Genomic DNA, 13,967 nt, shown 5'->3' on the forward strand with positions numbered 1-13,967 from the left:
CGATTGAACATTCCCAGCCAAAAGGACAATATAGTAGAGGAGTAACCAAAATTAAAAAAATAGTAAAAACAAAAAAAATCTTTGCTATAACTCTTGAAGTTTTTACCCTGATCGCCAAATATGATAGATTTCAATATACTCATTTCCTCACGAAAAAGCCTTCAAAAAGATTAATTTGCAATTCAATGTAGATAAACACAAAAAGTATGACAAATACTTCAAAAAACTGAAACGAGTAAGTTTAAAGTTTCTAATTTTTGCAGAAGTAAATTGTCCAAAATCATTTTTTGCCCTGGAATTCTCTCAAGAAACCCATCTGCTTTTTTAAAAAGCTTTGTTGGCCAGCAGCAATCGTAAAAACTGGTAAAAATAGTGAGGTTAAAAGTTTGAAAACCTTATTTTATCCACTAGAAGCTATGTATTAACCTATTGTCAAACTTTACAGGAGCATTTTTAACAACTGGGTTCAAAAAATTGTAAAAATTAGTATAAAATTGCGTGTTCATGTCTCGAGTACCAAAATATAGAGCTTTTAAAACGGTGTTAAAAATGGTCATAGAAGTTAGTTATGTCTTGCAAAAGACCTTTACCAAATTTTTTAAACCGCAATTTAAGACTGGTTCAACAAAAAAATTGAAAAAAGACACAAAACTCGAAAAATTGCATCATTTTGGGCACATAACCTCAAAATGACCATTTAACCTTGAATTAGGGCCTTCACAGTAGCTGCACAACTCTAAGTACTTGCAGGCCAACTACACGCGGCTAATTGTCTCTAATGAAACTTGATGCCCGCTGTGCTTTACCTGTTATACCGTTTTGAAAGCAGAAAGTCATGAAAAAAGTGTGAAATCTTAGAAAAATAAAAAAAGACGCTAAGGACAAGTCCTAACTTTCAATTCAAAGATTTTTCCTTGACTCAACAAAAACTAGACCTAGAATGAACAATGAGTGAATTGGGAGAACCATTTCCCAAAAAAAATCAGATCAAAAAATGAAAAAAAAACAGCAAATCAAAGTTAGGATGGCGCATGTGAACAAAAAACTACTAGCGAGAAAAAAAATTTGGTTCAAAAAAACTAGGCTTAGAATGAACTATGAATGGATTGAGAAAACCATTGAGAAAAAATTCCGATCCAAAAATCGAAAATGCTGTAAAACTCGAAGTTAAATTTTCGTGTGTGAACAAAAAATCACTAGCGAGAAAGCGAATTTTTGTTTAAACACTGTTTTTTTGTTCTAATTTAAACTACATCAAAAAAATTTTAAGCCGCAATTTTAATCAGCACAAAAATGAAACGAATGTAATTATGAAAATATAAATTGATGAAAACATTCATGAATTAGTTGCTGAAAACATTTGTTATGTCAATGATGCATCATTGACATATCAAATGTTTTCAGCAACTAATTCACGAATGTTTTCATCAATTTATATTTTCATAATTACATTCGTTTCATTTTTGTGCTGATTAAATTTTTTTCCATGATTCCATTCCTTCTAATTGAGATGCCAAACAATATCCCCAGGCCACTTTTCAAATAAAGAAATATTCAAAGCTGAGGAGTTAAATACTCCCACAGGTAGAGCGTAATAGCCCAAACTCGACAGTTCTTTCAACAACCCGACTATTAAACTTTTCAGAGTTTTATTTCCTGTTAAATACTTTTCCTGCATTTGGTGAGCTTCCATCATTATGTAAGGAACATAAATCTTTCGCAGAAATTGTTTGCCGCCAAGGAAGACTAGAGGTTCAGCTGCTTCGACGTCAATTTTGATCACAGCTTCACTCAGATTGTTCAACTTTAGGTGAGGCAAGAGGTCATCCAAAAGTGCTGTCTTTATAGCCTGAAAAACAAAAAATTTGAAAAATGTCCATTAGTTTTGTTTACGTCTGCAGCCCAGGGTAATCATAGAAATGTGCACCAGATGATCCGGACAAGAACTTACCATGTTCAGACTATTTCAACAAAAAAATAGGCCATATCTCGAACCTGAGCGAATTAGTGCGATGTACGCAGCGAAATAATCTCAGATCATCAGATCTGAGAAAGGGTGTTCATGTTTTGACCTTGCGAACGTTTGCAACTATGGCTCGAGATCCGCACCGATTACTAATTGTGCGACTATAATAAGACTATAATCAGGACTCGAAAACCTGACTATAGTCTTATTATAAAAAAAATTGAAAAAAAACCTAGATATTTTTTATAATAAGACTATAATCAGAAAATGAAAGAAAAAACTAGATATTTTTTTCAGCTGTTGCATCAACTTACTTTTGAATTGTGTCTGCATTCTTGAACTACAGAATGGCCAATATTAGCAGCGAAAGGTGTCGTTAACACAATACACTTGTCTCTTCTATCCATTAGAGCGTATGGGAATATACTGACGTTAGATTGCAGGTTGTTTACTTCTACCGATCCTTGAAGATATTTCCAAGTATCCTCATTTGGCTCAAAGGCGAATACTCGATGGCCTGTTTTTGCAGCGCTGATCCTGAAATCATTGAACAGAACCGACTAACCTGGGGGCAAATTGCTCTTAAATGACTGACGAGCGTTTCGGCTTCGTCAGTAGCAGTTAGTAGTAGAGGGGTAAAACGAGTAGAAAAGGGGGTGCATTGCTTCGAAAGGGTGCTATTAATTTTGGGGGGGGGGGGGGGGGGGGGGGAGGAGGAGAGGTCGCTGGCTGGAGGCGGGCGGTGGGGGGGGGGTTTGTTGGTTGTTGAAGGCGGAGGAGGAGGTTGCTGGGAGGCAAGGGGGAGCAGAGCCGGTGGGGGGCCTCAAGGTGGGTCAAGCGTGTGACGTGACGTCGGAGAGAAGGGCGAATTGGGCGGGGAGAGGGAGTGAGGGAGTCTAAGCGACAAAAAAATCATTTTCGATCTTTTAGACATTTAGAGACTAGTAAAACTCAAAAGAACAACTCGGCAACCTCATGATCCTGGGTCGTTACTTATTATACAAGTTTTGGGACAAAAAGTCAAATGCTGCGACGGAAAAAAGAACAATGCGTCAAAAATTCGTTCGCACCAACTACATGAAAAAGAAGGCGAACTGTAAATATTCAATCGCTGTCTAATTTGTTAACAGACAAAACAATCCCAGTCAAAACCTTCCTGGTCAATGCGCTACTTGGATAGAAAAAAAAATAAATCGCACTTTTAATCTTGATATGCTCCTTTGAAGTCGAAAAAAGAAAAGCACATAGATTGTTGTTAGTGAATCGGACTCGCATTCGGAGATTGCGCGCTTGAAACGGAGTCGGGCAAAAAAATTCGAGTATGGAGACATGGAGAAGCCGGCCACAGGTTGAAGTCACAGGAAAAGATTAATCAATTTATTGTTATTCCCAATTTCCTATTTATAATAATCAGAAACATTTTATTGTTATGTTGAGTTTAAGGGTCTTTCCTATTATAGCCACCCAGCTTTGTGGTCAGATAACCTATAGCCCAACAATCATGGTAAATATACCATAATCGGGGGCTATATTTTCAGAGGGGCTATAATGGGATAGACAGGAATTTAAAACTTAAATTTGAACAAAAATAAAATTAAAAGAGCAAATTAGTAAAAAACAACAAGATGAGCAACAGTTCCGAAAAATTAGTATTATACCTGCATCTGCTATTGAAATCAACCACGTTTTGATTTTGTTATTCGTGATTCCGACCAGTTGTTGGAGCGGTAAATATATTTTTTAAAATTAATTTTACGAAATTAATATCCCCCCTATCTCGGTAAGTCGTTTTTTTTTGCGCTCGCATCGGCTAATAATTTTATGGCTCAATCATTATTGGACAATTTTAGTGCCCTCTTCTGTTTACAATTGTTAGATTCAAGTTGAAAACTGGATAATTCGTAGCTTTTAAACTAGTGTCTTTTGATGCATGCATGTACACTTCAAAACACTCACGTGCACATTTTAAAATGCCGAAAGTCTGCAGTGCCAGAAGTCAAAATGCCAGAAGTTCCTGCTTAGCCAGAATTTGAATTTCGTTGCCATTCATCATTTTAAAACGTGCGCGTTTTGGGTTTTAAGCGTGTTTAAGTGACTCTGCAGAATTCACTTCGAAATTCTGACTCAATATCTCGAACTGTTTCGCGGTTCTCGATAAACGCCAGAAGTTCTCAGTGACTTCAAGCAGAGTCACCATTACTTAATAAACACCATAAGTCGACAGTTCCAACAATGAAGATGCCAGAATTTGTTATCTACATAGCCAGAAATCGAGTTTCATTGTGTTTCGTCATTTTAAAACATGCAAGTTGAGTGTTTTAAGCAAGTTAGTATTACTCTTCAGAAGTCACCCTCAAATTCGTGCTTATTATCTCGAACTGCTACGTTTTTTTTTGACAAAAGAGCAGAAGTTTTTATTGACTTCAATCAGAGTAGCCTATACTTCGACGCCGAGCAGAAAGATCTCTCAATGTCTTTCAAATCTGGTGAATAGTTGGTGAACAACTGATTTTTGTTTGTTTGATTAAGTTTCATTGCAACGATTTGTGCTGACATCATGGCGCGAACCGTCACAAAATATTCTTTCAGATGCCCATGATTTAAAAGAAAACCTGCAATTTTTGTAACAACCAGTTTTAAGTCCACTTTTAAAACTTTAAAAATTTAATAAGTTGAACGGGATTAAATCATTGGAAAATTAGCTAGTTGTAAGTTGAGTTGTTAGCTGTTTTTGAGTCAAAGTGTTTTGTCTAGAACTATTTTGCAAAAACAAGACTATTGGTTTGGGAGCAATTAATAGACCAGGATTCAAAATTAAAATTTTTTCTGCAGTTTAACTGCGAGTGAATTTCACTTACATATATCGCGGAGACTCTGTTTGGAGGATTTCACAAGTTTTTTTCGAAGATTTTGGTAACTTTAAATCCACAAAGTAACTCATATTGGCTAAGAAACAGGATTGTCGGGTATATTTTTGGTCCGTTCATGCCCTAATGTATGTAAATTTTAAATGCTGAATGAATTAGCCCCCTCCCCCTCCCCCTCCCCCTCCCCCCCTCCCCCTCCCCCCTCTCATGTACTGCCGGTGTGGATATGTCCACTTTCAGTCGCTAACCCCTTTCTGTGTGGTGCTGAATGGAAAAGTTTATCATAGGATCATACTCCCGCTACTAACGTGTATAAACCCATATGGGCTCCGATGTCAATGAAGGCAGCTTTTGGGTGTTTGGGCAAAAGTTGGGTGAACATTTGTATTTGATTGGACAGCTCCCACGTTCGACCAATTTGCACAGACCCCGTAACATGCTGTAATATTTAACAACATTGCAAGTAGCCATTTTAGTTTTTTTCTTTTCTCGTTAATGCTCCGACGGCAAAAGAAGATTTATTGCTAAAGGCTGTTGTATTCTATCCAACTGTTTTAACTTAGGTTTGAAATGGCAAAAAGGATAGAAGATTCAAACGAGAAACGAATGCGTCAGTCTTTTTCGTCTCGAAGGTCAGCGACATAGTTTTGAATCTAACAGCTCCCAAAAAACATTCTTTCGAAACAAGTGAATAAAATTGAAGCTCAAAGACGTTAACGCAATTGCGTATACGCGGTGATCGTGTGTGTGTGTGTGTGTGTGTGTGTGTGTGTGTGTGTGTGTGTGTGTGTATGTGTATGTGTATGTGTATGTGTATGTGTATGTGTATGTGTGTGTGTGTGTGTGTGTGTGTGTATGCGTGTGTGTGTGTGTGTGTGTGTGTTTGTGTGTGCGTGTGTACATGCGTGCGAGCGTGCGTGCGTGCAGTAGTAACAGTAGCAGTAGGGAAGATTTCTGAAACTAATCCAAGTGTGGTCTGCACCCTTCTTCATCAGCTACACGAGTTTTTAATATATGATACAGTTCGTAGATAAGAAGCAAACTCTACACGTGCAGAGGTTGTTCTCCATCGATTTCTTTATGAGGAAAAGTATGGTTAAATGTATGGTTTTTCCCAGGAAGCGAAAGAATTACTGTTTTCATTTCTTGCCAACCGCAGACAAAAGGTAAAACTTAACGGCATATTCTCTGATTGTGAAATTTTGAATCACGGTGTGCCACAAGGAACTGTTTTAGAACCACTCATTTTTCTTTTATATGTGAACGATTTCTCATCTAATATAAGCACAACGAAAAAGGTAAACCAATTCGCAGATGAAACAAGTATTGTCTGTTGCGGACAGAAAGGTAGCTTACATGGAAAAGTCACGGAAATTTTACAAAAAACAGAAGAATATGTAGAGATGAACAAACTAACTTTGAATACAAACAAAACCGAATTAATTTTTTTCTCGCTCGATAATTCAGATTTCAGATCTAATTTTTATAAAAAGGAAGTTCTCACAACACAAAAAAGTTGCAGATATCTTGGTATTCAAATTGACAGGAATCTTAGTTTCGAGGAGCAGCTGAAGAAAACCTTGAAAAAGATGGCTCATGCTATAAGATCAATTTACCTTATAAGACATCAAGTTCCCCTGAACGCGCGAATTCTTCTTCTAAAATCATTTGTGCTTTCACACTTATCATTTTCGGCAATCTTTTTTCAAAATTTATCTGCAAAAAAACCTAAAAGGCCTTAACCGACAGATTAACTGGGGTATAAAGGTGTGCTTTCTACGCAAAAAGTATGACAGAGCAAGAGATCTGCTAATCCAGACAAAGACCCTACCAGCTGAGCTAATAATAGCAAAAATGTCACTAATCAATTTTTGTTATGATATCGCTAGGCCCGAAAATTCTGAAAAATTTCACGGGTATCTGAGTCTTCATCAAAATACTCGAACAAAACAATTCAAAATTAGACAAAATGCCAAAACCAGCTTTGGAATGAATTCGATTGTTCGTCAATGCGTACAGAAAAGGAATAAGTTACCACATTGGCTTCGGTTGGCAAATAATGAAAACGTTTTTAAGAAAACGTTGAATGATTTCATGTTCTTACAACATGAAAAAATACCTTTGAATAGTAACGTAGGAGCTTTTAAAAGCTATTTTTATTTTTAGGAAGAAATCAATCAAAAGAAAATTTTAAAATGTGATTCTTTAAGAAATTTGTTGTTGTTTATTATATTATTATTGTTTGAATGATTTGAAATATTTTTTGTTTCAGGTATATTTAACCTTATGGTTATAATTTTAGTTTACTTGTTGCAAAAAAAAGAAATGTCTGTAGATGCTAGATATACCTTATTTTCTTTGTGACAACCCTCAGATCTGTTGATTTACTAAAGATGCTGTCTAATGCTGCTGTTTTTTCCAAAAAAAATTTCATGGCTTTTATAAAGTCCAATTTTTGTTACAATAACCTCATAGGTGTTATTGCCTTGTTCTTTGTTTCATTGCACTCGATTAAACGATTTACGTCTAAAATGTAACCTCCGTAAGTGATGTTACAAAAAAAGCAGACTGTGGAACTCTTAAGTATATAGCAAGAGGTAGTATTTGAGGGTAGAAATTTTTTTGGCTTTCAATAAAAGTACCAAGGATCCATTTCGCAGATTTTTTCTGTTATTTCCTTATTATGTAAAACAATGGTCAATTGATACTGGTAGATCTTTTCTATAAACAATACATAGTTGTGTGTGTGCGTGCTTGTGTTTGTGTGTGTGCATTTTTGTGCGTGTGCACGGGTTAGTGTGCAATTGCGTTAGTATGCATGTGTGCATATTTGCGTGTGTGTGTGTGTATGTGTGTGTGTGTGTGTGTGTGTGTGTGTGTTGTATAGAGAGGGGTGTGATATGTTGTGTATTCTTTGTCGTGTATAGCGTGGTGTGTGTGGTGTGTCCGGTCTGTGTTGTGTATGTGTGTGTGGTCTGTGGTGTGTGCTCTGGGGTGTTGAGAGAGTGTGTGCGTGTGTGTGTGTGTGATGGTTTCTCTTAAAATAAGAATTCTATAATCTCATGATCAGAAAGTTCTGGGGTCATAATCAGCTATAGAACCAAAATACAGCCTTTGATCAGTCAACTAAATGAAGCTACATGTTCCTCTGAAATTTTCGAACTTATTCTCTTTCTACGCCTTCAGATTAGTTTTTTGTCCGAAGTAACAGATTAAGTGTTGTTTGTTTTACAGAATGTTCCTTGTTCAAGGTATTACGTGGTTGTTTCGGCCAAAATATTTAATAGCCGCAAAATTGGGGCTCTGAAGCAATTCAATTTCCAATTTTCACTTGATTCATTTAATTTTTTTTTAAAATTCATCCCTTTTCAAGTTATCAATTCCGCAATTAGGGGATATGATCAAAGAAATTCTTTTGTTTGCCTAGAGTTATTAAAAACAGTTTTCAAATACACCATAAATGTTCCCCTTTCAAACAGTAATATATTGCTGAAAATATCGGCTGAATTTTATAAAATATTTTCATATTTGACAAAAGTGATGGAAAAGACATGTATTAACAATTTTTGTACTTAGCTAAACAAAACGAAACAACGTTTTCAAATTCGGTTAGCCAATTAAACCAGTAAAAAGTAAATTACTGTTCGTTGGTTTCAAAACTTGGTTTAACAACTGCTTATCAGTGTTTTGAAGCAGCATGTAATATTTATTAAACGAAAGCCAAACGAAAAAGCAAGTTTTATTATTAGAAGTTTGGATGCTATTAGTAGATGGTATCTGTTGAATTGTTCTGCTCGTATTACAAATATTATAAGCGAAACCAAAGTGTAATTTGCAATTTTTTGAAATGAGGAATCCTTTTAGAGCTGACAAGATTTTTCGGATCTATTCTGTTTTGCCCCCCCCCCCCCCAGCTTAGCGGGCATAAATCTTGTATGAACCCCAGGCGCATGTGCTATTTTCTTACATAGTAACGTGCTATATAACAACATATAATTTGTAACTGGGGGTTATAAAAAACACTGGGGAGACAGAATAGATCAGAATTTTCATTTTGACAGCATTTTGGCACCAGTTAAAAATTAAATCCAAAAAATATTCAACAAAAGTCCACTGTACATTTAGTCGGTCAAATTCAAATTAAATAGGGTTCTGACAAAAGATGACGCCAGTTGAGCCAAACAACAGTGAAACAGAATAACAGAAAACGTGATTTAAAGCTGTTATTTCCCCAAGTTTCAATTTGTTCAATTGAATTGGAATATTTTTTTTACTATTTCAATGTAAACAGATATGTTTTTTTTAAAGCAAACAGAAAAAAATTATAAAATAGTGTTTCAATGCCTCGTTGCAGCCCTCCTTTGGCGACCCGAACGGACACAACAAATCAAGGTACAATGTACAACTTTACAAAATGCAATTTGGCACAATTGTAGTTTTAATTTTCTAGATATGCTGTACTTAGTTGATTGAATACATCAAATTTTTTTACATAAAGTTTAGGTATTCTGCTATTATTCTCATTTTTTTCTGATTTGGCTCGGCGACTGTTTTGTAGCTCTTTATTGTAACACTTTTACGATTATTACAAAATTCAAAGTAAATTTTTGTATAGATTATTCTTAGTTTAAACTAGATTAAATGTTCTTTTTTGTGATAATTTAAAAGATTGTTTCCGAATGTGCAAGATTGTCTTACAAGATTCAGGCGCAATTATTGGAAAAATGATCTTCTTGCAAATATTTGACAAAAATATTGCCAAAGTTTGTCAATTTTGAGTGGGGTGGCCTTCCATTTTTTATGTCTTTTGAAAAACCGTTAGATTGTTTCCAGGTGAGGCTGCAAATTAATCTTCCACAATATAAAAATTTCACAAAATCATGGGGTGGAATCGGCTGGTCTTACTAAAATTAAAGGCCCAGCGCAATTATAATCTCCCCATTACGGCATTAAATGGCAACTTAGTTGAAGATTCGGGTCGAGTTTTTTTCAGAAAAATAATGGCAATTTGCGGTAAATAGCGGTGAAATTATATACGTTTCTCAGCAGAGCTCGCGCGTCTTTTAGCGGTGAACACGATGAAAGCTGCGAACTTTTGCAAAATTTGCGTTTATCAGTGTTGATTTTTTTCATCACTTAAGTGCTGAAAACACACCAAATAAACGGCAAATACCAAAAAATAAACGGTACTTTATTTGCTATGATCATTGGGTCTTTCCATTATAGCCCCCTCCCCCATGAAATTATAGCCCCCCATTATGGTATAATTACAATGATGGGGGGCTATAGGTTATCTGACTACTAAGCTGGGGGGGGGGGGGCTATAATGCGAAAGACCCTGATCTATAGTGGTGATTGTAAAGATTTTTTCGGTTTTCAGAGGGGGAAACTTTTGTTTTTACCGCATTACGCGCTACAAATCTCGGATCTATTCTGTTTTGTGCCCCCAGTGTTTTTTACGCCCCCTAGTTACAAATCACATGTTGATATGTAGCATGTTACTATGAGAAGAAATAGCACGTGCGCCTGGGGGGGGGGGGGGCGTAAATAACGTCATGTCTGCCTTGCCTTTATGGTAGGTAATGTTACAAAAAAACAGCAGACTGTGGAACTCGAAGTATATAGCAAGAGGTAGAATTTGAGAGTAGAAGTTATTTTTGCTTTCGATAAAGGTACCAAGAATATATTTCGCAGAATTTTTTTTGTTATTTCTCTATTAGGACTAGATTGGTCTTATTGGGATACTTTTTAAACCCATCGATTTTCGCATCCCAAAGAAAAAGATATACTCCTAATAGAAAAATTACACAAAAATGATGCGAAATGGTTTCTTGGTAGCTGTATCGACTGCAAAAAAATTCAAACCTCCATCTTTACCTCCTGCTATGTACTTAGAAGAACTCCACAGGGGGAGGAACTGTATTTGTGACTGATGAGCTTATTTTACTCGGCGTAACCGTGTGTAAAACTATGATCGATTGATTCTGGTAGATCGTTCCTATAAACAATACATAATTGTGTGAGTGTGTTCGTGCGTGTGTTTGTGTGTGTGCATTTTTATGCGTGTGCGCGAGTAAGTGTGCAATTGCGTTAGTGTGCATGTATGCAAGTGCTAGTGTGTGTGTGAGTGTGTGTGTGTTTGTGTGTGTGTGTGAGTGTGTGTGTGTGTCGTAGAGAGTGCGGTGTGATATGTTGTGTGTTCTGTGTCGTGTATAGCGTGGGGTGTGTTGTGTGTCCGGTCTGTGTTGTGTGTGTGGTCTGTGGTGTGTGCTCTGAGGTGTTGTGCGAGTGTGTGTGTACGTGAGTGTGTAATTGTTTCTCTTAATATAAGAATTCTATACTTTCATGATCACAAAGTTCTGGGGTCATAATTAACGATGAAACCAAAATGCAGCTTCTGATCAGTCAACTAGATGAAGCTACATGTTCCTCTCCAATTTTCAAAATTATTCTCTTTCTACGCCTTCAGATTAGTTTATTGTCCAAAGTAACTGATTAAGTGTTGTTTTACAGCACGTTCCTTGTTCAAGGTAGTGCGTGGTTGTTGTGGCCAATTTTTTAACAGCCGCAAAATTCGGGCTCTGAGTTAATTCAGTATCCAATTTTCAATTGATTCAATTATTTTTAAAAATTATCATTTCCGCCATGAGGGGATACGATCAAAGAACTTCTTTTGTTTGCCCAGAGTTATCAAAAACAGTTTTCAAATACACATAAATGTTCCCTTACAAACAGTCACATATTGTTAAAAACGTCGACTGAATTTTAAAGATTATTTTCTAGTTTGACAAAAGTCATATACATGCATTATCAATCTTTGTACCTAGCTAAACAAAATCGAAGCAAAGTTTTCAAATTCGGTTGAGCAATTAAACCAGTAAAAAGTAAATTACTGCTCGTTGGTTTGAAAACTTGGTTTTTCAACTGCTCACCAGTGTTTTGAAGCAACATGTAATATTTTTTGAACGAGTGCCAAAGGAAAAAGCAAGTATGAATAATAGAAGTTTGGATGCTATTAGTAGATGGTATTTATTGAATTATTCTGCTCGTACTACAAATATTATAAGTGAAACCAAAACGTATCTTGAAAAATTTTTTTAAATGAGAAATCATTTTAGAGCTGACAACTATTTTATTTTTGACATCATTTTGGCACCAGTTAGAAAGTAAAACCAAAAAATATTCAACAAAAGTCCACTGTACATTTAGTCGGTCAAATTCAAATTAAAAATTTTCTAAGCATAAATAGGGTTCTGAAAAAAAATGACGCCAGTTGAGCCAAACAACAGTGGAACAGAATAATATAAAACGTGATTTAAAGCTACTATTTCCCCAAGTTTCAATTAGTTCAATTAAAATGGAATATTCTTTTACTGTTTCAATGAAAACATAGATGTTTTATTTTTTTAATGAAAACAGAAAAAAATTATAAAATAGAGTGTCAAGCGTCAATGCCTCGTTGCAGCCACCCTTTGGCGACTTGAACGGACACGATAAATCAAGGTACAATATACATCTTTACAAAATGCCATTTGGCACAATTGTTTAATTTTCTAGATATGCTTTACTTAGTTAAATACATCAAATTTTTTAGCAATAAAATATTCTGCTATAATTCTCTTTTTTTTCTGATGTGGTTCGGCGACTGTTTTGTAGCTCTTTATTGCAACACTTTTACGATTATTTCAAAATTTAAAGTAAATTTTTGTATCGATTATTCTTAGTTTAAACTACATTAAATGTTAAGTTTTTTGTGATAGTTTTTCAAATTGTTTCCGAAAGTGCATGATTGTCTTACAAGATTCAGGCGCAATTATCCCAGAAGTGATCGTTTTGCAAGTATTTGGCAAAACTAATGCCAAAATTTGTCAATTTTGCTGAGGCTGCAAATTAATCTTCCACAAAATAGAAATTCCACAAAGTCGTGGAGTGGAATCAACAGGTCTTACTAAAATTTTAGCCCCATGTGCAATTATAATCTGCCCATTCTGGTATATGGCATTAAATGGCAACTTAGTGGAGGATTCGGGTCGAGTATTTTCAGAAAAATAATGGCATATTGCGGTAAATAGCGGTGAAATTATATACGTTTCTCAGCAGAGCTCGCGCGTCTTTTAGCGGTGAATACGATGAAAGCTGCGAACTTTTGCAAAATTTGCGTTTATTAGTGTTGATTTTTTCATCACTTAAGTGGTGAAAACACACCAAATAAACGGCAAATACCAAAATTAAACGGTACTTGATTTGCTATGATCATTGGGCCATTATAGCCCCCTCCCCCATGAAATTATAGCCCCCCATTATGGTATAATTACAATGATGGGGGGGGCTATAGGTTATCTGACTACTAAGCTGGGGGGGGGGGGGGGGCTATAATGCGAAAGACCCTGATCTTTAGTGGTGATTGTAAAGATTTTTTCGGTTTTCAGAGGGGGAAACTTTTGTTTTTACCGCATTACGCGCTACAAATCTCGGATCTATTCTGTTTAGTGCCCCCAGTGTTTTTACGCCCCCCAGTAACAAATCATATGTTGATATATAGCATGTTACTATGTGAAGAAATAGCACGTGCGCCTGGGGGGGGGGGGGGGGCGTAAAAAATGTAAGCTCACTAAGGTTTGGGGGGAGGGGGGCAAAACAGAATAGATCCCAAATCTCAATAGTGACAACCATTCACCACATTCTCTTCAATTCTTACAACAAACGGATCCATTCTGTTTCCCCCCCCCCCCCCCTCCCCCCAGCTTAGTGAGCATAAATTTTTTATGACCCCCAGACGCACGTGCTATTTTCTTACATAGTAACGTGTTATATAACAACATAGAATTTGTAACTGGGGGTCATAAAAAACACTGGGGGGGGGGGACAGAATAGATCCCAACAAACTTCACAATATTAGAGCTGACAACTCGACCCTGGGCGAGGCTGCGAGGGGCGGCTACAATGGGAAAGACGCGAATCAACTGCTACTAACAACGTCTTGATTGACCGGAAGAAGACAAATTCTGGCTGTGTTGATGCCAACACTCCATCTTGAGATATCCAGTTTTTGTTGACAATGTTTGTCAATAAATGACCGATTACTTCTGTTTGTACCATTCCAAGCTTTCAATAATAATAAGTCGTTCGGTTGA

General features: G+C 36.3%; 2 protein-coding genes across 2 annotated transcripts in view; both read right to left on the bottom strand.

Moving 5' to 3' along the window:
* Nucleotides 1–4,640, bottom strand: part of LOC142353219 (uncharacterized) — a 511,758-nt gene extending 507,118 nt beyond the window's left edge. Inside the window, exon 1 of the mRNA XM_075405449.1 lies at nucleotides 4,629–4,640. The gene's annotated coding sequence lies outside the window, so the exon portion shown is untranslated. The remainder of the gene's footprint in view (nucleotides 1–4,628) is intronic.
* LOC142352927 (uncharacterized) lies at nucleotides 1,502–13,967 on the bottom strand. The gene is made up of 4 exons (XM_075405083.1): nucleotides 13,808–13,967; nucleotides 5,142–5,272; nucleotides 2,281–2,503; nucleotides 1,502–1,849 (listed from the first exon to the last, which is right to left on the bottom strand). Exons 2-4 carry the CDS (start codon nucleotides 5,213–5,215, stop codon nucleotides 1,502–1,504), a joined length of 645 nt encoding a protein of 214 aa, XP_075261198.1. The 5' UTR covers nucleotides 5,216–5,272; nucleotides 13,808–13,967.

The sequence above is a fragment of the Convolutriloba macropyga genome, chromosome 14 (genome assembly GCF_964194025.1).
Source record: "Convolutriloba macropyga chromosome 14, txConMacr16.3, whole genome shotgun sequence".
NCBI lineage: Eukaryota > Metazoa > Xenacoelomorpha > Acoela > Convolutidae > Convolutriloba > Convolutriloba macropyga.

Excerpts from the sequence above, each read along its gene's own strand:
- LOC142352927 (XM_075405083.1), bottom strand. The coding sequence starts at position 5,215 with ATGTTCACCCAACTTTTGCCCAAACACCCAAAAGCTGCCTTCATTGAC. Across the intron at positions 2,504-5,141 it reads GCCCATATGGGTTTATACAC|GATCAGCGCTGCAAAAACAG; the intron begins GTTAGTAGCGGG and ends CAATGATTTCAG. Across the intron at positions 1,850-2,280 it reads AATGCAGACACAATTCAAAA|GCTATAAAGACAGCACTTTT; the intron begins GTAAGTTGATGC and ends TTTGTTTTTCAG.